The sequence below is a fragment of the Typopeltis vanoorti genome, chromosome 10 (genome assembly GCF_054136105.1).
Source record: "Typopeltis vanoorti isolate ZY-2024b chromosome 10, IOZ_Tvanoo_1.0, whole genome shotgun sequence".
In the NCBI taxonomy this organism is placed as follows: domain Eukaryota; kingdom Metazoa; phylum Arthropoda; class Arachnida; order Uropygi; family Thelyphonidae; genus Typopeltis; species Typopeltis vanoorti.
Window position 1 is genome coordinate 60,396,437 of NC_143558.1, and position 26,360 is coordinate 60,422,796.

A 26,360-nucleotide genomic window follows, 5' to 3' on the forward strand; every position below is an offset into this window, starting at 1 on the left:
GGCCTGATCTCTAATGGGAGAAAAAAAGAAAACAAACAAACAAAAAAAGTTACCCTATATCAAAGCTATAACCTATTTATAACATAGTCAGAAAAAAAATTCATATTAATACTTTTAATACAGCAATAGTAGTGGCTTAATCAATAATTTAACAAGGCTTGTTATAGTAAGGTTAAGCTCCTGGATTACTACAGTCCAGATCATAATTTATAATTAACTCTTAGAATAAAAGGTTATGTGGGTAGAATATATCCATCCATATTCCTGAGATTTTTAGACCATCATTATTGTTAAGATGAGAGTGGTTGATTAGAATTTCACAGGCCTCTTTAAATTTGTACTCATACCACATTTCAGCATGATGTAATGAACCGGTTGCTTTTCAGTCAATTCTATGCAGAATATTCAAGACATGATCAGGAGCTGAATAACATTAAAGGAAAAGATTCTAATAAAGGAAATTCAATTCAGCAAAAGCTCTAATAATTTATAACTGTATGGAAAAATCAATGCTCAGAGAGCAGATTCAAACTACTCACAAAAACTTAGCATTTGTCAAAATCAGGTTCTAATAAAATCGGAACTTTTTAGCTATTTAACTCCCAATATTTGGGATGTCCTGGAGAGGATTATTGACAACTCAGTTAAACATATCCTGGACTCAGAGTAAAACTTATAGCCAAATTTCTTAGATTGAAACAGTGGCAAAATTGCAATATGATAATAATGGTATGATATGATACTGATAATAGTGGTATGATAAGAAAAATAAGAGTATGGTAGTGAGTGCAAGAAAAATGAAGGAGCGAGTGTTGTACAGAGATTCTTTAGTAAGAGGTGTAATAGATGAGAGTGTGTCAAAATCGTACTTACCGGATGCAAAAATTAAGGATGTAAGTAAGTCTATCAGAGTGCAAAAGCAGAGGGTGAAAGAAATGATAGTAGTGGTGGGAATGAATGACTTAAATGGAGATAAAATGGCTATGAGAGAGGACTTGAAGGACTTACTAGCGGTAGCAAAAGAAAAGAGTGAGAGAGTTAGGATAGTGAGTCTGTTACCATGGTATGACAGAGAAGAGATGAGAAGGAGGGCCATAATTGCAAATGAATCTATGCACAGGTTATGCAGGAGGAGTGGTGTGGAGTTTGTGGACATGTGGAGTGAGTTTGATGGGCGAAAGGATTTATATAAGATGGATGGTTTGCATTTGAATGGATTTGGTGTGTGGAGACTTGAAAAAGTGTTGTTGAATGAAGTGGAAGTGCAGAATCAGGGAAACTAGAGTTATTAAGGGGGGGGTTGGAAGTAGATATGCAGACTCTAGGGAGGCAGTTGAGTGTATGAATGTGTCTAATATGCCCGAGCAAGTACGAAGGACAACAAATCAGAATGGGATAGTTAGTATAAGGCATCAAAACAGGGGTGGGACTAAAGAGTTTCTGCATTTCATGTATACTGATGCCAGGGGCCTTGGTTGGCTCTTCCAGGAAACAGATTATTGGCATTAGTGGAACATGTCTGACAGAATATGATATAGCTAGTGGGATTGAATGTGAGGGGTATAGTGTGTTCAGGAGGGACAGGAGAATAAAATAAGGGGAGGAGTGTTATTGATGATAGCTGATGAACTGCAGCCAAGAAGAATAGAAGTTGCACCGCAGGATAGAGAAAAGAGCACATTTGAGGCTATTTGGTGTGAGATTGAAGCTAGCAGAACAAAATATACAATTGGGTGCTGCTATAGACCAGGTGATGGAATAGATGGTGGAGATAGTATGCATAAGCAAATAGAAGCAATGAGTGGAAGGAGGGTAATTATTATGGGGGATTTCAACTATGGTAACACTGATTGGAAGGAGGAGAGAGAACACATGGGAGGAAGGAATTGGATTTTATGCAGTTATTAAGGGATAACTATCTGCGACAGCATGTAATGGAAAATACTAGGGGTCAGAGAGTGCTTGACCTAGTAATTGCATCTGAGAATTTGGCTGTAATGAATATGACCACGTTGCCACCAACTGGTGAGTGAGAGTGATCATAGGGTCTAGACTTCAGACGTGGCTAAATGTGTGGAATTTTCAATTAAGACAGGGCACATGTGGAATTAACAGGCTGGTAAGTATGACAAGCTTAGGAGTTTGCTTCTTTCAGTGCCATGGCATGTAAAACTGGATGTTGATAGTGCATGGGAGGTGGGTTAAGGAGTGTTTGCAGGAGGCAATGTCTGACTGTATACCTAAAGTCCGAATAGTAAGTCAAGTAAGGGTTAAATGAATGAATAACACCATTAAGCTTGAGCTGTAAAAAAAGAAACAACTGTGGAGGGAATTTAAGGAGAAAGGTGACCTGCAGGCACATGAACGATATAAAGTGCAGGCTAGAAGGGTAACGAGTGTGGTAAGAAAAGTAAAAGCGGATTATGAAAGAAAATTAGCTATGCAGGCTAAAGAGATTCCCAAACAGTTTTTTCGATATGTTGCAAGTAAAAGAAAAAATGTATATGGCAGAATGATTTTAAAGAATGCCAATGGTAGGGAGGTAACCGAATCAGTTGATATAGTAGAATTACTGAGCGAGCACTTTGCAAGAGTATATCATCCAGGTGGTGACACTGCAGGAATGAAAGAGCCAACAGCTTATACGGGAATTGTGGTGAATGAAGTGGAGGTGAATAATCTATTACAAAACCTTAATGTCAATACATCTGTCGGATTGGATGGTATACCAGCTCGTGTCATACATGAAGCAGCTAAAGAATTGTCAGTGCCCTTGACCATTTTGTTTAATTTGAGTCTCGGGTCTGGGTTAGTCCAGAGGGGATGGAAAGAGGGAGAAAATAGTTCCACTGCATAAAGGTGGTTCCAAGACTGCTGTTGTAAATTACCGACCGATCAGCATATCAGGAATTGTTGTCAAGGTCTTGGAGAAAATAGTCAAGAGGAGAATACAGGAATGGATAGATGAAAATGGGATACTGTATGGAGGGGGACAGCATGGTTTTGTGAAGGGCAGATCATTCCTCAGTAACTTGCTCACGTTTTATAACACAGTGACGGCTGAACTGTGATTCAGCAGTGATTTGCAGTGATTCTACTGGACCTTGCTAAGTCCTTTGACAGGATACCACATGAAATTCTAATCAGTAAACTGCAGCATATGGGGATGGATATAGGGTTGGTGAGATGGATAGGAGGGTGGTTGATGGAGAGATATCAGAGAGTGGTTTATTCAAGAGTAGAGTCAAAAAGACAGCCTGTGACTAGTGGTGTGCAGCAGGGTTCTGTTCTTGGACCACTACTGTTTAATTTGTTCATTAACGACATAGGAAAGGATCTGAGAGGAACGGTTCATTTGTTTGCTGATGATGCAAAGTTGGGTAGAGCAATAGTGAATGCACATGATGTCGAAATTTTGCAGGATGATTTGGATAGTTTGCAGGACTGGGCTAAGGAGAATGGATGTCAATTTAATGTGGCTAAATGTAAGGTTATGCATTTTGGAGTGAAAAGATTCGCAGCAGTATACCACATTGGTGGAAATGTACTCCAGGAGATTGATGAGGGCAGGGATTTGGGAGTGTTGGTGGATAGGGAGTTGAAGTTTAGGCACATTGCAAAAGTGACTAAATCAGCTCGTCAAATCACTTGGTTGTTGAAAAACACTTTGACAAGCAAAGACAAACAGGTTATTGTTCCTCTGTATTGAGCCTTGATAAGACCCCACCTAGACTACTGTGCCCAAATTTGGGCACCAGGGTTTCTTCTTGAAGGTGAGGAGGTGGAGAGCATCCAGAGATGAGTGACCAAGATGATAGCAGGTCTATGGAATGAACCTTATGAGAACAGGTCGAAGATTTGTGGATTGCAGAAATTGGTTGATAGGCGGAAAAGGGGGTCATATGATTCAGATATTCAAATTACTGAAGGTTTTCTATAAGATTAACCCAGAAGATATTTTTGAGAATAGGACTGGTGATGGGAGGACTAGGAGCCATCCATGAAAGCTGGGCAAGAGTGTGGTTGGCAAGAGTGTTAGAGCTAGGTTTTTTACTTGGAGAGTGGTGAATGAGTGGAATAAGCTGCCAGAGTCTGTTGTGGGTGCCATGACTGTAAATGAGTTCAAGGCGAAGTACGAGAGATACTGTGTGAATGTTGAATAGTTGTTCTTGACATGATGTTAGGGCCTCCCTCGATGAGTCTACGGACTCCTTGGAGTTGCTCGTACTACTACTACTAATAATAATAATAAAAAATTTAAACAGCTAATGGATAATTTTAAATTCCTCATCATTAAATGACTTGGGAAAACAGTCAATCACCAGCCAGTGATAACGGAAGCAACCAATTGCCTTGCATAATCAGTCATGTGATTAACTTTTCAAGCCACGCCCTGAACAGTGATGAACTCTCACCACTTAGCAAAGGGCAAAACTATGCTGTGGCACTCTAGACAGTTAATATACTGGATTTTATATCTTATGCGAAAGAAGCATAAGATTTCTCCCAACTATCATAGCTGATAAAATATGATTAGAAACCCATAACATTTTAAATAATACTAAAGCAACAACTAGCAACCTCAGTAAAAGTGAATGAGCAGTTGCAAAATCTTAAAAGCAAATCAGGATATTTTACTTACCAGAGCCAATAAACGCAGAGCAACAGTTATTTTAAACCAAACAACTTACCTTGAAAAAAATTAATCAATTAGTCTCAGACAAATTAGCACCTATCAGCTTATGAAATATAATCAAACTAATCAGAATAAAAAAGAAAACAGTAGAATTTGGTAGGTCATTCTCCTTTCTATATGCAAAACACACAACACTTTGTAAACAAAATTAAGGACATTACAGTTGACAAAAGTGGTTCATTAGTCAGTTCTGATATCTCTGCCCTTTCCGCAAATGTCTCAATCAATAACACAATTGACAGGACAAATTCCAGTCCAATATCCATCAAGGAGTTAATGGTTTTAATAGGTATGAATGACTTGACAGATGACAAAGAGCACGTCGGAATGGATATCAGGAGGCTGCTTAGATGGATAAAAGAGAATAGCATGACAGGAAGGGTAATAAGCATGTTGCTAGGTATGACTGTGGTGAGATGAGGAGGAGAGCAAGGATTATGAATGGTATGTTGGCTGAAATGTGTGAGGAGAGGGAAGTACAATTTATTAATGTGTGAAATGAATTTGAAGGACAAAGTGAACTGTATGGGAGCAATGGACTGCATTTGAGTGTTTATGGTGTGAGTCACTTGGAGAGACTGTTGATGGAAGGTAGAGAAGTGAGTATAGAGAATGAATGAGATCAAGTGGGAAGTGATGTGGAAAAGCAGGAGAGTACGACAGGAGAGATTGAAGAGGTGGTTACGAATGAGGAAGTAAGTGGCATGAGTATGGAAAATGAGAGAATGGGTGTGTAAGTTGAACAGGGAAACGGGGAGGCTCAGAGTGGACAGGGGTACACAGCGTGAGAAAGGTGGATGCTCCAAGAGGATATGAGGGCATGTGTAGACAGGAATGGGATGGGATGTCCTGGTATCAAGAAGAAACAGTTGGAATTGAAGAGGGTTCTAAAATGAATAAGCAGAAAGGGAAATGGCCTGACCAGTCTAGCATGGAGAGATCACATCGAATAAGTGTTATCAGTGGAACTAGCGCTGTAGACCCAGGAATGAGCTGTTGTGTTTATATACAAATGCAAGAAGTGTAAGAAACAAGGAAGACAAAATAGTTGCACTAATTGAGTCTGTTCACCAAAAAATTGTTGGAATAAGCAAGACAAGATTAGATGAGGAAGACATCCTGACAGGAATAGAGATGGAAGGATATGATGTGTTTCGTGAGGATAGAAGGGGTAAAAAGGGAGGGGGGGAGTGCTATTGATGACAGAGAAAGAGTTATGTCCGTACAAAGTAGAGATGCAAGAGGGATATAGTGCCGGTAGTTTTGAGGCAGTATGGTGTGAGATAGAGGTGAATGGAATGAAATACTTGGTTGGATGTTGTTATAGACCAGGAAATGTGGATGGTAGTGACTATGAAATATAATAAAATTAACCAAGAAAAAACAAATAAGAAAAGAGTGATCATTATGGACGATTTTAATTATGGCAATATAGACCAGAATGATGAGATAGCAACAGGAAGTAAAGAAAACGAGTTTCTTGGTTTTTGAGGGATAACTACCTCAGACAGTATGACAGAGAGCACACGAGGATTGAGGGTCTTGGATTTGGTCATCTCATCAGAGAATGTAATTATAAATGAAGTGTCAAATCACCCACCAATTGGTGAGAGTGACCATGAGATTATTACATGGGTGGTTGCCAGTAGTGTGAGGACCTCTGTAAGAAAAGGGTATATTATATGTAGAACTACAAGGGGGGGGGTGATTATGAAGTGGTCAGGAGACAGCTTGCAGGTGTAGCATGGAATGAGGAGTTAGCTGGAAAACAGATCAATCAGCTTGTGGGATTTTCAAAAACTATCTAGCAGATGCAATGTCTAAATGTATTCCAAGGGTGAGAAGGTTAAATAAGATAGGTGTGAAATGGATGACTAAAGAGATTAAGCATGTGATACAGAGAAAAGGGGCATTATGGAGGTAGCATAAGAGAAGTGGAAATAACCAATTCCATGAGGACTACAAAGACCAGGCATGGTGGGTGACTTGGTTGGTGAGGGTAGCTAAAGAGAGGTATAAACAGCAGTTAGCTAATGATGCCAAAAAGAATCCTAAGGAGTTCTTTTGATATGTAGCCAGCAAAAGAAAGAACGATTATGGAAGGATGACACTAATTGGAGAAAATGGTATAAAGACAGCTGTTGCAGAAGGTGTGGTGGAGATACTTAATGAGCAGTTCATAAAGGTCTTTCAATCTTGTGAATGTGACTTCATGGAGAGATTGAGAGCAGTTGATGATGGGTAAGAGAGAGAGGCTGACTATAAGTGAGCAAGAGGTGTATGGGGAATTGAGCAAACTAGATGTAAATAAGGCTGTGAGACTTGATAATATATCACTACATATTCTGAAGGAATGTGCCAGGGAATTGACGTGGCCCTTGACATTTTTTTTAATATGAGTTTTGCACTCGGTCAAGTTCCTAAGGAGTGGAAGGAGGGAAAGATTGTGCTACTTCATAAAGGAGGTGATAGAACTGAAGTCTCAAACTATAGGCCTATCTGTGTGTCAGGTGTTGTAGTTAAGTTGTTGGAGACCTGTGAGAACTAGGGTCCAGAAATGGGTTGACAGCAATGGTATTAACTTTGATGGACAGCATGGATTTGCTAAAGGGATGTCATGTTATAGTAATCTACTTACTTATTACAATAATGTGACTGCTCCCATGGACAGAGGAGAAGGACACACAGTAATATACTTATATTTTGCAAAGGCTTTTGATAGATTACCTCATGATAAGTTGATAGTCAAACTAGAGCAGATGGGGTTGGACATTAGATTGGTGCATTGGATTGGAGACTGGCTATCTGATAGGTATCAACAATTTGTGTATGGGGGGGGAGTGATATCCAGGAAAAGGAAAGTTACTAACGGTGTGCCTTGGGGGTCTATTTTAGGGACATTGCTGTTTAACTTGTATATTAATGATATTGGTGAAGATTTGGATGGAGATGAGAATATTGTTTGCAGATGACGCAAAGTTGGGACGAACCACGAAGAGTAGAGAAGATGTTGTGGCCTTACAAGAAGACTCGAATAAATTGAGTGATTGGGAATGGGGATGGTGAGTACAATGTTGCAAAATGTAAGGTTTTAAAATTTGGGAAACAAAGATGGGATGCAGAATTTATGCTTAACAAGGATATACTGTTAGAGGTGGAGGAAATAAAAGATTGTGGGGTGATAGCGGATAAGGATCTGAAATTTATGGGACACATAGCCAAAATTGTGAAGACAACACAAAGGCTTCTGGGAATGATGCAGAGGACACTGACTTTTAGAAGTAGTGAGATTCTTGTTCCATTGTACAAGGCTTTGATTAGGCCACACATAGACTTATGTGCCCAGATTTGGTCACCTGGTTTACAGAAGGATGAAGAGATGTTGGAGAGGGTCCAGAGGCAACTGGACCCTCTCCAACATCTCTGGACCCTCTCCATGAGTATGAGGAAAGATTGAGAAGATGCAACTTGCAGAGTCTGGTGGACAAGTGGAGGAGGGGAGATATGATAGAGACCTACAAGTTATTAAGGGGTTGTTATAGGATCAATGCTGAAGAGGTTCTACAGCAAATAGTGGGAGATCAGGGGAGAACCAGTGGTCATCCCTGGAAGTTGTATATGTAAGTAGGGGAGTGAGAAGCAGGTTTTTTCATGCAGAGTTGTGAATGATTGGAAAGCCTTGCTTGAGAGTGTGGTGTCTGCAGAGAATTTGAGTGCATTTAAAGCATGGTATGATGAGCTATGTGTTTAATAAAAGGACCTCCTAGATGAGTCTTTGATTCCATGGGGTCTTGGGTAATAATAATAATAATAATATCACATTGCTCTTTACCCATGTGCTACATTCTTGTTATTTTGTGTGGCAAAATACTTTTTACTTGCAAAAAGAAGGCACAGCCACTGGTTACAATAAAACTGTTGCCACTCCATACATTAAAAAGATATCATATAAAATAAACAGAAATACACAGAATACTACAGAATACTGTAGCCATTTCATACATTAAGAGGATATCAGATAAAATAAACAGAATACTACAGAAATACAAGCTTAATCTCTTGCAAATTAAAGAATTTATTCAACTCCCTCCAAGGATTCAATTCTTCCCCTGGCCCACCCTGAAATATACTGTATTTAGTGCATCTGTAATTTGCCTTATATAGGAGAAACTGAATTCACGAATCCTATCAACCAAACAAAAAAAAAGACAAATGACAGGTTAAATTTAATAACTATGGTAAATCTGGCCTTTCTGATTATGTGCTGAATACTCTGCATAGAACTGACTGGAAGAAATGAGCTGTCTGTTCATTTCTTCTTCTTTGAGTGCCATCTCTTATCAGACATCGGTGATCACCTTAGCAAAATTTGAGGTATCCTCAGCCACTCAGAACAGTCTCTCAGAGCTCATGCCAGGTTACTGTCTGATGTCTGCCAGTCAAGGTTTTCTTCATCTTCCTTTGTCCTCTTCTTTCATTTATCTTCCCTATGATAATCAATTGAAGTATCTTATTTAAGTATAAAGAGCTAACAAGCTTCATTTCGGCAATGAAAACATTACTTAAATTAAGAGGATATTAAATCCCACATAGTTTTAAAACCGAATAAGAAACTCAAAGATCGGAATCAGAGAGTTTCTTGCCGAATATAGTAAACTATAAAGTATCGGCGACACTAGCGTTAGCCAATGCAAGTGATCCTAGTACGTAGTACAATACCGGGGCAACTCGTTGCAAAGGTGGGGGAAAGTTTAGATCGCTATTCTTAGGTATTTTCCATAATGTAAAAACACATTTCCTAGGAAATGTATGCTGTTATTACATTATGGAGGAAGGTCACTACCCAGACCAGTTTCAGCCTTTTTTTGAGGCTTCATCAGTGAGTAGCTAGACCTAATACCAAAGCGTATAGCGAAAAGAACTTATGTACTCTGCGAACGAGTTTTCCAAACAGGAAAACTCGTTCGCAGAGTACACCTTGAAGAACACCTTTTCCAAACAGGAAAACTCGTTCACAGAGTACATAAGTTCTTTTCGCTATACACTTTGGTATTAGGTCTAGCTACTCACTGATGAAGCCTCAAAAAAGGCTGAAACCGGTCTGGGTAGTGACCTCCCTCCATAATGTAATAACAGCATACATTTCCTAGGAAATGTGTTTTTACATTATGGAAAATACCTAAGAATAACTTTCCCCCACCTTTGCAACGAGTTGCCCCAGTATTGTACTATGTACTAGGATCACTTGCATTGGCTAATGCTGGTGTCGCTGATACTTTATAGTTTACTATATTCGGCAAGAAACTCTCTGATTCCGATCTTTGAGTTTCTTATTCGGTTTTAAAACTATGTGGGATTTAATATCCCCTTAATTTAAGTAATGTTTTCATTGCCGAAATGAAGCTTATTAGCTCTTTATACTTAAGTAACTTAATGGTTGCACCTGTTTGGAAAACTCGTTCGCAGAGTACATAAGTTCTTTTCGCTATACACTTCGGTATTAGGTCTAGCTACTCACTGATGAAGCCTCAAAAAAGGCTGAAACCGGTCTGGGTAGTGACCTCCCTCCATAATGTAATAACAGCATACATTTCCTAGGAAATGTGTTTTTACATTATGGAAAATACCTAAGAATAGCGATCTAAACTTTCCCCCACCTTTGCAACGAGTTGCCCCAGTATTGTACTACGTACTAGGATCACTTGCATTGACTAACGCTAGTGTCGCCGATACTTTATAGTTTACTATATTCGGCAAGAAACTCTCTGATTCCGATCTTTGAGTTTCTTATTCGGTTTTAAAACTATGTGGGATTTAATATCCCCTTAATTTAAGTAATGTTTTCATTACCGAAATGAAGCTTATTAGCTCTTTATACTTAAGTAACTTAATGGTTGCACCTGTTTGGAAAACTCGTTCGCAGAGTACATAAGTTCTTTTCGCTATACACTTTGGTATTAGGTCTAGATACTCACTGATGAAGCCTCAAAAAAGGCTGAAACCGGTCTGGGTAGTGACCTCCCTCCATAATGTAATAACAGCATACATTTCCTAGGAAATGTGTTTTTACATTATGGAAAATACCTAAGAATAGCGATCTAAATTTTCCCCCACCTTTGCAACGAGTTGCCCCGGTATTGTACTACGTACTAGGATCACTTGCATTGGCTAACGCTAGTGTCGCCGACACTTTATAGTTTACTATATTCGGCAAGAAACTCTCTGATTCCGATCTTTGAGTTTCTTATTCGGTTTTAAAACTATGTGGGATTTAATATCCCCTTAATTTAAGTGAAGTATCTTATATTTTTCATTATGAAGTAGTTGACCAAGATATGCAGTTTTCCTTCTTTTTATGGTATCTAAAAGTTCACATGATTTCTCCATTTGTTCCAGTACTTCTTGATTGAACGTTTTTGCTGCCCATGGAATTTTTAACATTCGTCTACATAACCATGTCTCAAAGGCTTCAAGTTTTTTTTTTTTTAATCGATGTTGTCTTCAAAGTCCAAATTTCGCACTGTACAGTAGTATAGACCATACGCAGCATTTAACTAAGCGTACTTTAAGCATTAAATTTAAATTGCAGTTACACAGTGTTGAATTCATCAGGAAAAAAGTTTTTCTTATCATTTCAGTTCTAACTTTTATTTACATTTCTGGATTGCATTCTTCATTTAACCAGTATCCGAGATATTTAAATTTTGTCACTCTTTCTATTTGTTTTGCATTTAAAGAAAGTGTTGAATTAAGAATTGGTTTTTTGCTTATAACCACAAATTTAGTTTTCATGATATTTATTCTTAATCTCATATGTTAAAAAGGATAGGCAACAGCACACATCCTTGCCTTATTCCTTGTTTGATGTTAATGGAATCTGTAATAATGTCATACTTGAACATGCCTTTTGGTTCCAATATAAGTTTTTGATGATCCTGATGCCTTTACCATTTAATCCAATTCTTTTTAATAATTCAATAATTTTAATACGTTGGACTTTGTCAAATGCTTTCTCGAAGTCAATGAAGCAAATGAATACTTCCTTGTTTTGGCCACTACATTTTTAGAAAGAGATTTGAGAACAGAAAAGAGCCTCTCTCATTCCCAAACCACGTCTAAAGCCGTGAGTATCACTGATGGTGTCTGCACATTTTCTGCATATATTCTTTTTTGAATTATTTTCAGAAATATTTTGCAAACATGACTCATTAGACTGATTATTCTATAGTCATTACAAGTTTTTGCATTTGCTTTTTTAATTGAGGGATTATGCCCATATTGTAGATCTTATTAAATAGCTTTACTAATATAGTAATGTTGTCACCTTCTAATATCTTTACTATTTCTGCTGATATTCTATCAGGACCTAAAGCTTTACCATTTTTAGCTGAATTCAGCGTATATTCTACCTCTGATCTTAGAATGCACAGACCTTCCATCTGCTCATAAGTATTTTCTAGGTTTTGTCTGTTATCAATAAAGAGTTCTTCTATATATTTCATCATCCTTTTTGAATATTATTTCTCCCCTTTTGTTTCAAAGGCTACATAGTTGTTGTTTTTTTAAATATATCTGAGGTTGCTTTCAGCTTTTTGTGTAGATTAAAACTGTCATGCTTTTCCTGTGGAAATTCTATTTCTTTACATTTTTCATTCATCCAGATTTCTTTTGCTTCTTTGATCTTGTTTTTAATAATTTTCTTAACCTCTTTATATTTTGTTAGACTATGATTTTTATATGATCTACATTGAACCATGAGAGAAAGAATTTCATCAGTTATCCAATCTTTCTTTTTTACTGCTTTATCAGGACATAAAGTAATGGCACATTTCTATATGAAGAGAGATTTTAATTTGTCACATGATTCATCAACCCTCAGGACAACATCGTTCTTGATAAGTGCTATCACTTGATTCAGATCTTGACTCCAGATTTCAGTCTAAGTTTTAACTCTGTCACCAGTAGATTATGATTAGAAGCAATATCTGCACTAGGATATGGAACTTAATGTTTATGTTATGTTTTTGTACTCTTTCTAGCACTTTGAAATTGTTGAATAATTAGCAGTAATCAATTTGTTCATTTGTTCAACCTGTTCATCATATCATATCGTGAACAGGTTGTTATATCACACTAAAATATGTTGTAAGTGCAAATTTAAAGAGGCTTGCAAAATTCTAATCAACCACCCTAATCTTAACAATAATGGTGTGAGATAGAAGTGAACAGAATGTAATACTTAGCTGGATGTTGTTATAGACCTGGTAATGTGGATGATGGTGACCATGAAATGTATAATCAAATTAGCCAAGCAAATAAGAAAAGGGTGATCATTATGGACGATTTTACTTATGGCAATATAGACTAGGATGATGAGATAGCAACTGGAAGTAAAAAAACTGAGTTTCTTGAGTTTTTGAGGGACAACTACCTCAGACAGTATGTAACAGAGGGCACATGAGGATTGAGGGTCTTGTATTTGATAATCTCATCAAAGAATGTAATTATAAATGAGGTGTCAAATCAACCTCCACTTGGTGAGAGAGTGACCATGAAGTAATTATCTGGGTGGTTGCCAGCACTGTGAGGAAAGGGTATATGTGGAACCACAAGGTTGGTGATTATGAGGAGCTCAGGAGACAGCTTGCAGGTGTAGAATGGAATGAGGAGTTAGCTGGAAAGAAGATCAATGCAACTTGGGGGATATTCAAGAATTGTCTAGTAGAAGCAATGTTTAAATGTATTCCAAGGGTCAGAAGGTCAAATAGGGTAGGTAGGTGGATATTATGGAGGCACTATAAGAGGAGTGATAATAATCAATTCCATGAGGATTACAAAGAACAGGCAAGGGGGGGGGGTGACTTGGTTGTTAAGGGTAGCAAAAGTGAAGTATGAGCAGCATTTAGCTAATGAAGCCAAAAAGAATCCTAGGGAGTTCTTTCAATATGTAGCCAGAAAAAAAAAGAATGATTATGGAGAGAATGGTATGAAAGCAACTGCTGCAGAGGATATAGCTAACAGATTAACTAACAAATATTGGCTAATGTGCCATTTCCATTGCCAACAATATTGATTATGGTAAAAAAAACAACAACAACAAAAAAAAGGACTCCCTCTGTTTCCTATAATCTAGATTTCACAAATAATGAAATTCAGACTCTTCAGTCTACAGAAAAAAAGTGTAAGGTACTTACTACAAATCACACTTAAATGATTGTTTCTACTAAATTTTGGGAAACTGCTTAACTCCAATCTTCTTTTATTGAGATAATGCACTTTTCTTTCTTATTTTTAAATTAATTAGTCATTATATTCAGTAGATTATTTTAAACATCAATAGCTGATATCTTCAGATCATGCAGTAATAACTAGGCAGATACAATAAGTATTTCTATTCATTTATACAAAAATAAAAAAAAAAGTGACTTTTTTTTTATGAGCATTTTCCAGGATTAAAAATCTTAAAAGGAATATACTGCAATTTGTTTTGCCTGGTTTTCATGCATGCTATCAACAATAATGCAGAATAAAGTAAATGCTACTATTGTATTAAATAAATAAGATTTTTAACTGACTTTTACTTCTGAAATATTATGTATACATTAAACTTTTTACAAAATTAAATAATGAATAAACTTACTTGTAAGTTTTTTCTTGGAAAATGTAGCTCATAACAATGATTGATACAACAAAGACTGCATATTCTACAATAAACCAGAGGAATAAACCAAGTAAAACTTTTATAGTTCTTGCTCTTATTCATTCCATATAACTAGAATGTTATATACAATATTCCCTCTAATTTTTGCTGGCCCATGTGCAGATGAAAAACAATTTGTTTAAGTTTTCAGTCTCAGACTCAACGTGTGCACTAATGTAATATTTCTCATATTAATGTTTTCCTTTTAATATCTAGCTACCTGTAAAACTGCAAACACTAAATTAATTCACTTAAATCTGCAGTTAGAAAAATCCATCACCATTTGCACAAGTTCAACTGACTCTACTATCTGGACAGTACACAGTCTAAACAAATAATGCCTCTACAACTTGCTGACATCAGCATCAGTTCATTCACACAGTAGAAGCTAAAAATAACTAATTAGTGTATTATGCAGGAATGGGTTAAGTAACACTGGATTGGAGAATATGCTAATAAAATAAGTGAAAAGTATCATTTATCATATTTATCATTGTTTTTACAGTACATTCTGAAGTTATTGTAAATAAGAAATTCTGAAAGCAAAAATTTTGTGTGCACAGTTACTAAGCATGTGCGCTCCCTTTCTGACTGATTTGTGCATGCTTACATGCCTCAGTTTCAAGGGAATGTTGGTTATATATGGAATGAAATACTGAGTATTTATAAAATAAGTTTTGTAGTTTAGAACATTCTGTGAAGGTGCTCAAGAGACCTAGAAATTTGCTAATTTGGACAAATTTACAAGTCTCTGTAATATGTCATTTTCTAAAATATTATTAATATCAGACCACTATGGAGTCAAAAGACACATAGCAGGAGGTACACAACGTTATATACAAACCTCATCAAATAGTGCTTTAAACTCATTCAATGTATCTCCATTCACCACACTAACAACCAATGCAATCCACTCATCAACCATTCCCCATTCAAAGACCCTGATGCTTATGCCTTAGCTCACACACTCCTCATACAGTTTCCAGGGATGGGCCCTTCTTCTATTCCTTCTCCCATTCTATGAAAAATTTCTTCCACATTAACCTAGCAACAAATCCCTGCCAACTTGAACGTCTCCATTATATCTCCTCTCCCTCTCCTACTCACAAGATTTTGCAAATTGCATTCCCTCAATCTGTTTTCATTCCACATCTTAAAGACCAGTTTCCACCTTAATCAGTCTTCTCTGGACCCTTTCCAGTATATCCTTATCACTATGAAAACCAAAGGAATAAAGCTGTACACAATAATCCATACTCAGCTTGATCAAGATCTCATACAATGGATCTATAACTATTTATTTCTGCACATTAATGTCCTCTGCATCATTGCCATAATCTGATGACTTCATAAAGTGTGTGATGTGACATCTGAACTTCAGATCCACGTCCACCACTACTCCAAGATCTCTTCTCTCCTCAACCACCTCTAAAATTTCCACACCAAGTGTATACTTTGCATCCCATTGTTGCCTACCAAGTTTCACAACCTTACACTTTGCAACACTGAACTGACACTTCCATACATTTGCCCACTCATACAATCTATTCAAGTCCTACTGTAAGACCACAATATCTGCTTCAATTCTCATCATTCTCCCTAGTTCTGCATCATCTGTAAACAGTTATATATCTCTAGTTAAACCCAACCCAATAACATTAATACACAAGTTAAATAACAATTGTCCCAAAACAGACCCCTACAGCACACACTAGTGACTTTCCTCTTCTGGGATAGTGCACCCCCCTACACAACTCGATGATACCTATCTGAGAACCAGCTGCCTATCCAGCTTGCCAGTCTATCATCCAACCTCACGTGCTCCAATTTAGTTACAACTTTGGTGTGTGACATTCTATCAAAAACCTTTGCAAAATTTAAGTATAGCACTGTATAGCATTGGGCAAATGTCCAATACATTTGTCACCTTGTTATAGTACATAAGCAAGTAAAACACAACCTCCCTTTAACAAACACATGTTGACGAGCACAGAGAATGCTGTTTTCAATCCACTTTGTATCCTAGCTTTCAACACCCTCTCCAATACCTTAACTACAACTTCAGATATGCAGATCAGCCTATAAATTGTAACTATAGCCTTATCGCTACATTTGTGATTGAAACAATTTTGCTTTCCTCAACTCATTTGGGACTTGTAATTCTGCAAGACTAACTCTCTAGAGCATTCCCTTAAGACACATGGTGATATGTCATCAAATTTTATTGACATGTAGATTACTTAATTCCCTATATACCTCTTGCTCGTTAACCAGTAAATCATCTCTCATTTTGTTCTCTACACTTGAGCTTCTGATTTCACACTGAGGATGAATCACCCTGATGAACTGCTCGGTGAATAACTGTATACTATGTTCTCAGCAGCAGTTACCAATTTATCACTTTTATCCATTATAATCTTGCCATAATCATTCTTCTTTCCACTTGCTACATATTGAAAAAACTCCCTAAGGTTTTTGCTCATTTCTGCTCGCTGCACTTTTATGTCCTTACCAACTGAGTTACCCTCCTGACTTACTCTTTATATTCTTTGCACAACTGATTATTACTATTATTCATCTTGTGCTGCCTTCAAAGTGTCTACTTCTTCTAGATTTCATGAGCAAGCCTTTGTTCATCCATTTGACATCTACCTTATTCGGCCTTTTTGACCTTCAGAATACATTCACACATTAATGTTGTTAAGTAGCTTTTTGTCAATTCCCAAGCAGGGTTTATTTCTTTCCCACTTGACCCCCCTCCCCATTCCAAGCCAATAGCTCCAATCTATCTCTTGAGCTTCTTGTAATTCTACACATATCCTTTCCTCACAAAATTGTAGTTTATGGCTAGCTACAAACCAGGTGACTGCTTCATCATCACTTTCACCAACTGGAGGAAAGTGCAACATCACAATCACATCCCCTGATGAAATGAACAATCTACAACTCCTTGCAGGAAAGTGAAGAAGCAAACGAAATAGTTCCTAAGTGATCACTTTGCAAGGGTATATCATCCAGGTGGTGACTTTGGTGTTATTGATGTGACAGAGACTGATGTGAGAATTGAGATAGATTAAATGGAGGTACTCAGAATATTGAAAAATGTCAATGTGAATACAGCAGTGGGCCTGGACAGTATGTCAGCTCATGTACTACAAGAATATGTAAGTGAACACTCAGTTCCTCACGAAGTTGTTTAATCTTGGTCTCAGCTCTGGCAAGATTTCAAGGGAGTGGAAAGAAAGTAAGACAGTTCCATCACATAAAGAAGGCTCCAAGACAGAATTACAGACCAGTTAGTATCTCTGAAGTGTTGGTTTAAAGTAAAATTCAAGAAAGGGTTAACATGAATATGACACTCTACAGGAGGCAGCATGGCTTTGGAAAAGGCAGGTCCAACCTCAGTAATTTATTCACTTTTTATTATAAGGCAACAGCAGAATTGGAAATGGCTATACTAGGATACCGCTGGACTTTTCAAAGGCATTTGACAGAAAACCACATGAAAAATTATTACATAAGTTGGAGCAAATGGGAATGTATATGAGGTTGGTGGTGTAGATGGGTGGGGGGGGGGGGCTGATAGAAAGACATCAGAGGGTGGCATATGGTGGAATGGAATCAAGGCGAATGAGGGTGACTTGTGGAGTGCCCAAGGACTCTGTACTAGGGCCACTGCCCATTGATTTGTATGTTATTGATATAACAGAAGATTAGAAGATGATATTCGGTTTTTTGCAGATGATGCAAAACTGGAGATGACGATATCTGATAATGGTGATATAAATATATTGCAGGATGATTTAAATAAACTGGCAGTGTGGGCAAAGGACAATTGTTGTCAATTCAATGTAAAATGTAAGGTAATGGATTCTGGGATGAAAGGGTTACATACTTCATATTATATTGCTGTTACAGGAAACTGATGAGGCTAGGGATCTGGGGGGTGGGGTGACTGTAGACAGAGATTTGAGGACATACTGCAAGAGTTGGCAAAACAGTTCAGATGATCTTGGTTGTTGATGAACACACTGGCAAGTAAAGATAGGGTGGTTATTATCCCTCTTTATAAAGCTATGATTCGACCAAACGTTGACAACTGTGCAGAGATTTGGTGTGTTTCTAGGAGACCAAGAGGTGCTTGAGTGGATTCAGAGACAAGCGACCATCGTGGCAGGCCTGTGGAATTTTCCCTGTGAGGATAGATTGAAGGCATGTGGGCTGCAGAGTTTATCTGATATGCAGAGGAGAGGGGGATATGATAAAGACTTATGGCCTAAATGGATTCTATAAGATTGGCAGAAAAGAAAATTTTCAATACATGGGGATTATTGAGGAAACATGGGGACACAATTGGAAATTGTCTAAGAGTGGGGTTAGTGAGGGTGTGCAGACTAGGTTCTTTACTTGGAGAGTGATGAATGAATGGAACAGATTGCCAGAGGTGGTTGTAAGCACCTCAACAGTAAATAAGTTTAAGGAGATGTATGACAGGTATTGCATAATGGATTGTGTGGGTCTCCAGCAATGAGTCTTTTGACTCCATAGAGTACTCGAATAAATAATAATAATTAACAAGCACGTCAGGACTTCAGTCTCATCCATTCTACTCTCCTGATCTTTCACTTCACCTCTTACTTCTCTGATCACTTGCATCACACAGCACTTCCTTCTAGAAACAGTTTCTCCAGTTCACTCACATCGAAGCCATTCAAAATCTAATCCCACAATTTTGTAAAAATCCATTCTTCCCTCAAATTTATGCCATGCATCTACAAAGTGCACCCCTTCTCTTTCCACATCTCTACCAGCATGCCATTTATGATTCTCGCTCTCCATATCAACTCATGATTATCAAACCTCAGCAGCATGCTAACAACTTTTTCCTACTACACTGCTATCTTTCACACTCTTCAATAATCTCTTGATATCTATTCTTACATTTTCCTTATGCCCAACCAAATCAATTGTTCCCATGACCACCACTAACTCTCTTGACCAGTTACTTTGATATCCAAAGCATGAATTATCTTGCTCATTCTCTCTCCTGGAAAGCAGACTTTATTGGACTCTCTCATTAACCACACCTCTAATAACAGAATGCCCATATACTGCTAATATTGAATCATTTATGTATATATTTTCACCATTTCTTCTATTATTATTATTATTCAGGCCTCCATGGAGTCAAAAGACTCATCGCGGGAGGTCCTTCTTAAGAAACACAAAGTCTATCAAGATTCATTGAGGGGAAGTAACCCCCCCCCTAAGAAACACAAAGTCTATGGTACCACTCCTTAAACTCATTGACTGTTCTCGCTCTCACCACTCCATCAGGCAATGCATTCCATGGTTCAACCACCCTCCATGCAAAGAAATCACTCCTGACCCTCTTGCTCACAGTTTCCTTTCGTAACTTCAAGGGATGGCCTCTTGTCATCACTATTTCCCACTGTTCAACCAAGCGAAAGAACTCCCCAGTTTTCACCCTGTAACAGTTTAAATGTCTCAATCATATCACCTCTCCTTCTTCTATCCACCAAACTTTGCAGTCCACATTCCCTCTGCTGATCCTCATAATTATCATTGTACAGTTCTGAAACCATCTTTGTTATCCACCTTTGTACCCTTTCCACAGTTAATTTATCCCCTTTAAATGTGGTGTTCAAGATAGGATGCACGAGGAGTGTTTGCCAGGAGGAACAATAGAAAGGGAAGCTATAGCAATTAAGAGAGGTGAAAGGGTGGAGGAGAAGATTGTGATGGTAGGAACAAATGATTTGAGTGGTAATGCAAGTCGGGCAGCGAGAAATATGAGATCTTTGCTTGAGGCTGTACGGAAGAAGACAGAGAGAGGAAAAATAGTGTGCATGTTGCCTAGGTATGATAATGATGAACTGAGCAGAAGAGCGGTGATATTGAATGGCATAACAGCGAGAATGTGTAACAAGAGAGGACTGGTATATGCGGATGCTTGGAGTGTGTTTGAGGAAAGAGAGAAATTGTATGCGAGAGACCGCTTACATTTGAATGAGGAAGGACGTAGGCATCTGGAGAGATTGCTGTTCTGAACAAGTCAGTGTGTCCCAGGGAGGATGATAGCAGGGGTGGCCTCTTGTGGGAATGGATACTTGGGAGAAGGGAGACGATGTCAGGTAGCACTGAGCCCAGTGGAGTCTAGAAGGGATAATGCTGGGTATGGAAACAATTGCATTTATATGTTTTATCCTAATGCCAGGAGTATCCTGAATAAGGGAGAGGAATTGGTGGTGCTGATAGCATCAGCCTGGCCAAAAATTATTGGAATCACTGAGATGTGGTTGACAGAAGGGGATATAATAACAGAAATAGAAGTCGCTGGGTATAGCATTTGTCGTCAGGATAGGAGGGGAAAGCGTGGTGGTGGGGTACTGCTTATGATAAGTGATGACCTATGTCCTCTAAGAGTGGATGGAAGGAAGTGAGACAAATGATTTTGAGAGCATATGGTGTGAGAGAGAGAGAGGTAGGCAAAACAGGATATTTAGTGGGGTGTTGCTACAGACCCAGGAGTACAGAGGATAAGGACCAGGAGATGTTTAGACAGCTAAGTTTGGCAAGTGCAAGAAGAATGGTTGTTATGGGGGATTTTAACCACAGTAGTATAAATTGGAGAGAGGAAGATGCATGTAGCAATAGGGGAATGGAATTTCTAGAATTCTTGAGGGACAAATGTCTTGGGCAACATGTAACAGAGGGAACAAGAGGTTCAAGAGTTTTGGATTTGGTTATAGCATCAGAAAAGTTGATAATAACTGAGATGACATCTCTTCCACCAGTTGGAGAGAGTGACCATATGGTTTTAACTTGGAAAATGAATAGACATGCAGGAGTATCAAAGAGACAAGAACTTATGTGGAATTATAAAGCAGGTGATTATAACAGTCTTAGACGTCAACTTCGGGAAGTTTCATGGAGGGAGGAATTGGAAGGCTGGGATATCATTGGTGCGTGGGAAATTGTGAAAGAATATTTGTTAGCAGCAATGGTAAGTTCTATACCACGAGTGTAGAAGAGGACACAATTTGGAGTAAAGTGGATGACAAACAATATTAAAGAGGAATTGCATGCGAAGAAGAGGCTGTGGAAGAGATATAAGGAGACAGGTGAAGAGAGGATGCATGAAGAATATAAGACACAGGCCAGAAGAGTGACTAGTGTGGTACGGAAAGCGAAACTGGAATATGAGAGGAGGTTGGCCCTAAGATCCAAAGAAAATCCTACGGAATTTTTTAGCTATTGGCCAGTAGGAGGAGAAACGACTCTGGAAGAATGATATTGTGGGATAAAAATGGGAATAGAGTGAGTGATGCAGAGGACATAGTGGAATTGTTCAATGAACACTTTATTGGAGTATTTCATCCCAGAGGAGTCAGTTTTAATGCCTAGAGGGATAGGGCTGGTTCGAAGTTTAGAGGTACAGGAGGAGAGTGTGTTTCAGATACTGAGTACTCTGGATGTCAGTAAAGCTTTGGGACTGGATGGTATTTCACCACGAGTTTTGAGAGAATGTGCCAGGGAACTGACAGTGCCTTTAACCTGGCTTTTCAATGGAAGTCTGGCTTCGGCAAAGGTGCCCAGGGAATGGAAGGAAGGTAAGATAGTGCCATTGCATAAGGGTGGTAACAGACTGGAAATGTCTAATTATAGGCCAGTCTGTGTGTCATCAGTAGTTGTTAAGATCTCGGAGAAAGTAGTGAGAGACCGTATACAGCATTGGGAAGATGAGGGTAATGTTATCTGTGAGAGTCAACATGGAATTGTGAAAGGGCGCTCTTGTTTTAGCAATATGCTAGCCTTTTATAATAAAGTTACAAGAACATTAGATGACAGAAAGGCATATACTGCAATTTTCTTAGACTTAGCAAAGGCATTTGACAGGGAGCCACATGATAAGCTGATATTTAAGTTGCAGCACATGGGTCTGGATGTCAGATTGGTCAACTGGATTCAGGATTGGCTGTCTGATAGGTATCAGAGAGTTGTGTATGGTGGAGCAGGTTCAAGGAGGCAGATGGTTACAAGTGGGGTCCCACAGGGCTCAGTACTAGGACCTATATTGTTTAACCTTTATATCAATGACATTGCCAGTAGATTGCAAGGGGATAGTCAGTTGTTTGAGGATATACGAAGCTAGGAAGGATTATTAGTAATAGTGCAGATGTGGTAGCCCTGCAAGAGGATTTGAATAAGCTAGATACATGGGCAAATGAATGGGGATGTCAGTTTAATGCAGCAAAATGTAAGGTCTTGAGGTTTGGGAAACATCGATGGGATGCAGCATACTCTATGGGAGGAGTTATGCTGGAGGAAGTAGAGGAAACAAGAGATCTGGGGTTGATGGTTGATAGAAACCTGAAGTTTAGCGGACATATTGCAAAGGTGGTGAAGGTAACACAGAGGATTGCTGCAATTATGAGAAGGACACTGACCTGCAGAGATAAGAGGGTTATCATTCCGTTGTATAAGTCTCTGATCAGACCACACTTGGACTATTGTTCTTAGATTTGGTCTCCAGGTCTTATACAAAGGAATGATAACTGTTTTATCTCTAAAGGTCAGCGTCCTTCTCATTATTGCAGCAATCCGCTGTGTTACCTTCACCATCTTTGCAATATGTCCTCTAAATTTCAGGTTTCTATCAATCATAAAACCCAGATCTCTTGTCTCCTCTACTTCTTCTAGTATAACTCCTCCCATAGAGCATGCAGTGTCCCATCGATGTTTTCCAAACCTCAAGACCTTACATTTTGCTGCATTAAACCGAAACGCCCATTCATTTGCCCATCTATCTAGCTTATTCAAATCCCCTTGCAGGGCTGTTACATCTACACTACTACTAATAATCCTTCCCAGCTTTGCATCTTCCCCAAACAACTGAATATCCCCTTGCAATCCACTGACAATGTCAATGATATAAAGGTTAAACAATATAGGTCCCAGTACTGAGCCCTGTGGGACCCCACTTGAAACTGCCCCACCATACAACTCTCTGAAACCTATCGGACAGCCAATCCTGAATCCAGTTGACCAATCTGACATCCAGACCTATGTCCTGCAACTTAAATATCATCTTATCATGTGGCACCCCGTCAAATGCCTTCGCTAAGTCTAAGAAAATGGTAGTACATGGCTTTCCCTCATCTAATGCTGTTGTAACTTTATCATAAAAGGCTAGAATATTGCTAAAACAAGAGCACCCCCTTCACAAATCCATGTTGACTCTCACAGATAATATTACCCTCATCTGCCCAATGCTGTGTGCGGTCCTTCACTACTTTCTCCAAAATCTTACTAACTACTGATGACACACAAACTGGCCTATAATTAGACACTTCCAGTCTGCTACGGCCCTTATGCAATGGCACTATCTTACCTTCCTTCCATTCCATGGGCACCTTTCCTGCAGCCAGACTTTCACTGAAAAGCTAGGTCAAAGGTACTGTCAGTTCCCTAGCACATTCTCTCAAAACTCGTGGTGAAATACCATCCAGTCCCACAGCTTTACTGACATCCAGAGTACTCAGTATTTCAAACACACACTCTCCTCCTGTACCTCTAAACCTCGAACCTGCCCAATTCTCTAGCATTAAAACTCACTCTCCAGGATGTATTTCCTTTAGTGGAAATACTCCAATAAAGTGTTCATTTTGAACAATTCCACTATGTCCTCTGCATCAGTCACTCTATTTTCATTTTTATCCCACAACATCATTTCTCCTCCTACTGGCCACATATCTAAAAAATTCCCTTGGATTTTCTTTGGATCTTAGGGCCAATCTCCTCTCACATTCCAGTTTCGTCTTCCTTACCATACTAGTCACTCTTCTGTCTGTGTCTTATACTCTTCATGCATCTTCTCTTCACCTGTCTCCTTATATCTCTTCCAAAGCCTCTTTTTCGCATGCAATTCCTGTTTAATATTGTTTGTCATCCACTTTACTCCAAATTGTGTCCTCTTGTTCACTTGTGGTATACTTACCATTGCTACTAGCAAATATTCTTTCATAATTTTCCATGCACTAATGATATCCCAGCTTTCCAATTCCTCCCTCCATGAAACTTCCCCAAGTTGACGTCTTAGGCTATTATAATCACCTGCCTTATAATTCCACATACGTTCCGGTCTCTTTGATACTCCTGCATGTCTATTCATTTTCCAAGTAAAAACCACATGGTCACTCTCTCCAACTGGTGGGAGAGATGCCATCTCAGTTATTATCAACTCTTCTGATGCTATAACCAAATCCAAAACTCTTGAACCTCTTGTTCCCTCTATTACATGTTGTTATTATTATTATTATTATTATTATTATTATTATTGTTCCGGGAAACTCCAAGCAGTCGACAGACTCATCGAGGGATTCCCTAACATCATGTCAAGAACAACTATTCAACATTCACACAGTATCTGTCATATCTTGCCTTGAACTCACTCACGGTTGTAGCACCCACAACAGACTCTGGAAGCTTATTCCACTCATTCACCACTCTTCAAGTAAAAAACCTAGCTCTAACACCCTTGTCAACCACACTCTTGCCCAGCTTCCATGTTGCCTAAGACATTTGTCCCTCAAGAATTCTAGAAATTCCATTCCCGTATTACTACATGCATCTTCCTCTCCCCAATTTATACTACTGTAGTTAAAATCTCCCATAACAATCATTCTTCTTGCATTTCCTGGTCCCCACTCTCTGTGCTCCTGGATCTGTAGCAACAACCCACTAAATATCCTGTCTTGCCCATCTCTTCTTCACACCATATTCTTTCAAAATCATTAGTGCCACTGCCTTCCAAAGTCTCCACTTTTAGAGGACATAGGTCATCACTTATCATAAGCAGTACTCCGCCACCACCACCACGCTTTCCCTTCCTATTTGCTGAAAAATGCTGTATCCACCGACTTCTATTCCTGTTATTATATCCTCTTCTGTCAACCACGTCTCAGTGATCCCAATAATTTTTGGCCAGGCTGATGCTATCTGTGCCACCAATTCCTCTCCCTTATTCCGGATACTCCTTGCATTAGTATAAAGCATATAAATACCGTTGTTTCTATACCCAGCATTATCCCCTCTAGATTCTACTGGGCTCAGTGTTAGCTGATATTGTCCCCCTTCTCCCAAGTACCTATTCCCACAAGAGGCCACCCCTGCTACCATCCTCCCTGGGACACACTGACTTGTTCAGAACAGCAATCTCTCCAGATGCCTATGTCCTTCCTCATTCAAATGTAAGCGGTCTCTCACATAGAATTCCCCTCTGTCCTCAAGCATCCACATATTCCAGTCCTCTCTTGTCACACATTCTAGCTATTATATCATTCAATATTACTGCTCTTCTGCTCAGCTCATCATTATCATACCTAGGTAACACACACACACACACACACACACACACACACACACACACACACACACACTATCTTTCCTGTCTGTGTCTTCTTTCATACCGCCTCAAGCAAGAATCTCATATCTTTTATGATATATGTGTTATTTATGAGATATTAGTACTAGAGTGTCGAAAAACATAAGGATTTGTAATTTTGTGCCATCTATGTTTATTCCTCCATTTAAGTCTATTTTTCTCAGAATATATTCTAAAGTGCTGGCAAATAGGTTTGGGGAGATCACATTGCTTTGGAAGCCTTGTAGTCTTCTGGAATTCTTTTCCTTAGTAACTTACAGAAAATTTTGTATTCTAGAACATTTCCTTGGGAAATATATATATATATATATATATATATATATATATATATATATATATATATATAATAAATCAATAAAAAATTCAATCCCCTTTTCCATCTAATGGCATTATTCAAGTGGAGGTGGGCTTGTTCCTGCCCACCTCCACTTGACAGCATATATGAAATCAGGTTAATTTTCAGAACTTAAAAGTATTATATAGTTTCTATAAAATAT

At 38.6% G+C, this 26,360-nt stretch overlaps 1 protein-coding gene across 9 annotated transcripts in view; it reads right to left on the reverse strand.

The window, feature by feature from the left end:
- Window positions 1-26,360, reverse strand: part of Arv1 (ACAT-related protein required for viability 1) — a 215,427-nt gene that overhangs the window by 36,664 nt on the left and 152,403 nt on the right. For all 9 annotated transcript variants that reach the window (XM_090399706.1, XM_090399699.1, XM_090399701.1 and 6 more), the window contains one exon: window positions 14,337-14,400. In XM_090399706.1, coding sequence (XP_090255832.1) covers window positions 14,337-14,400 — 64 coding nt within the window. The remainder of the gene's footprint in view (window positions 1-14,336; window positions 14,401-26,360) is intronic.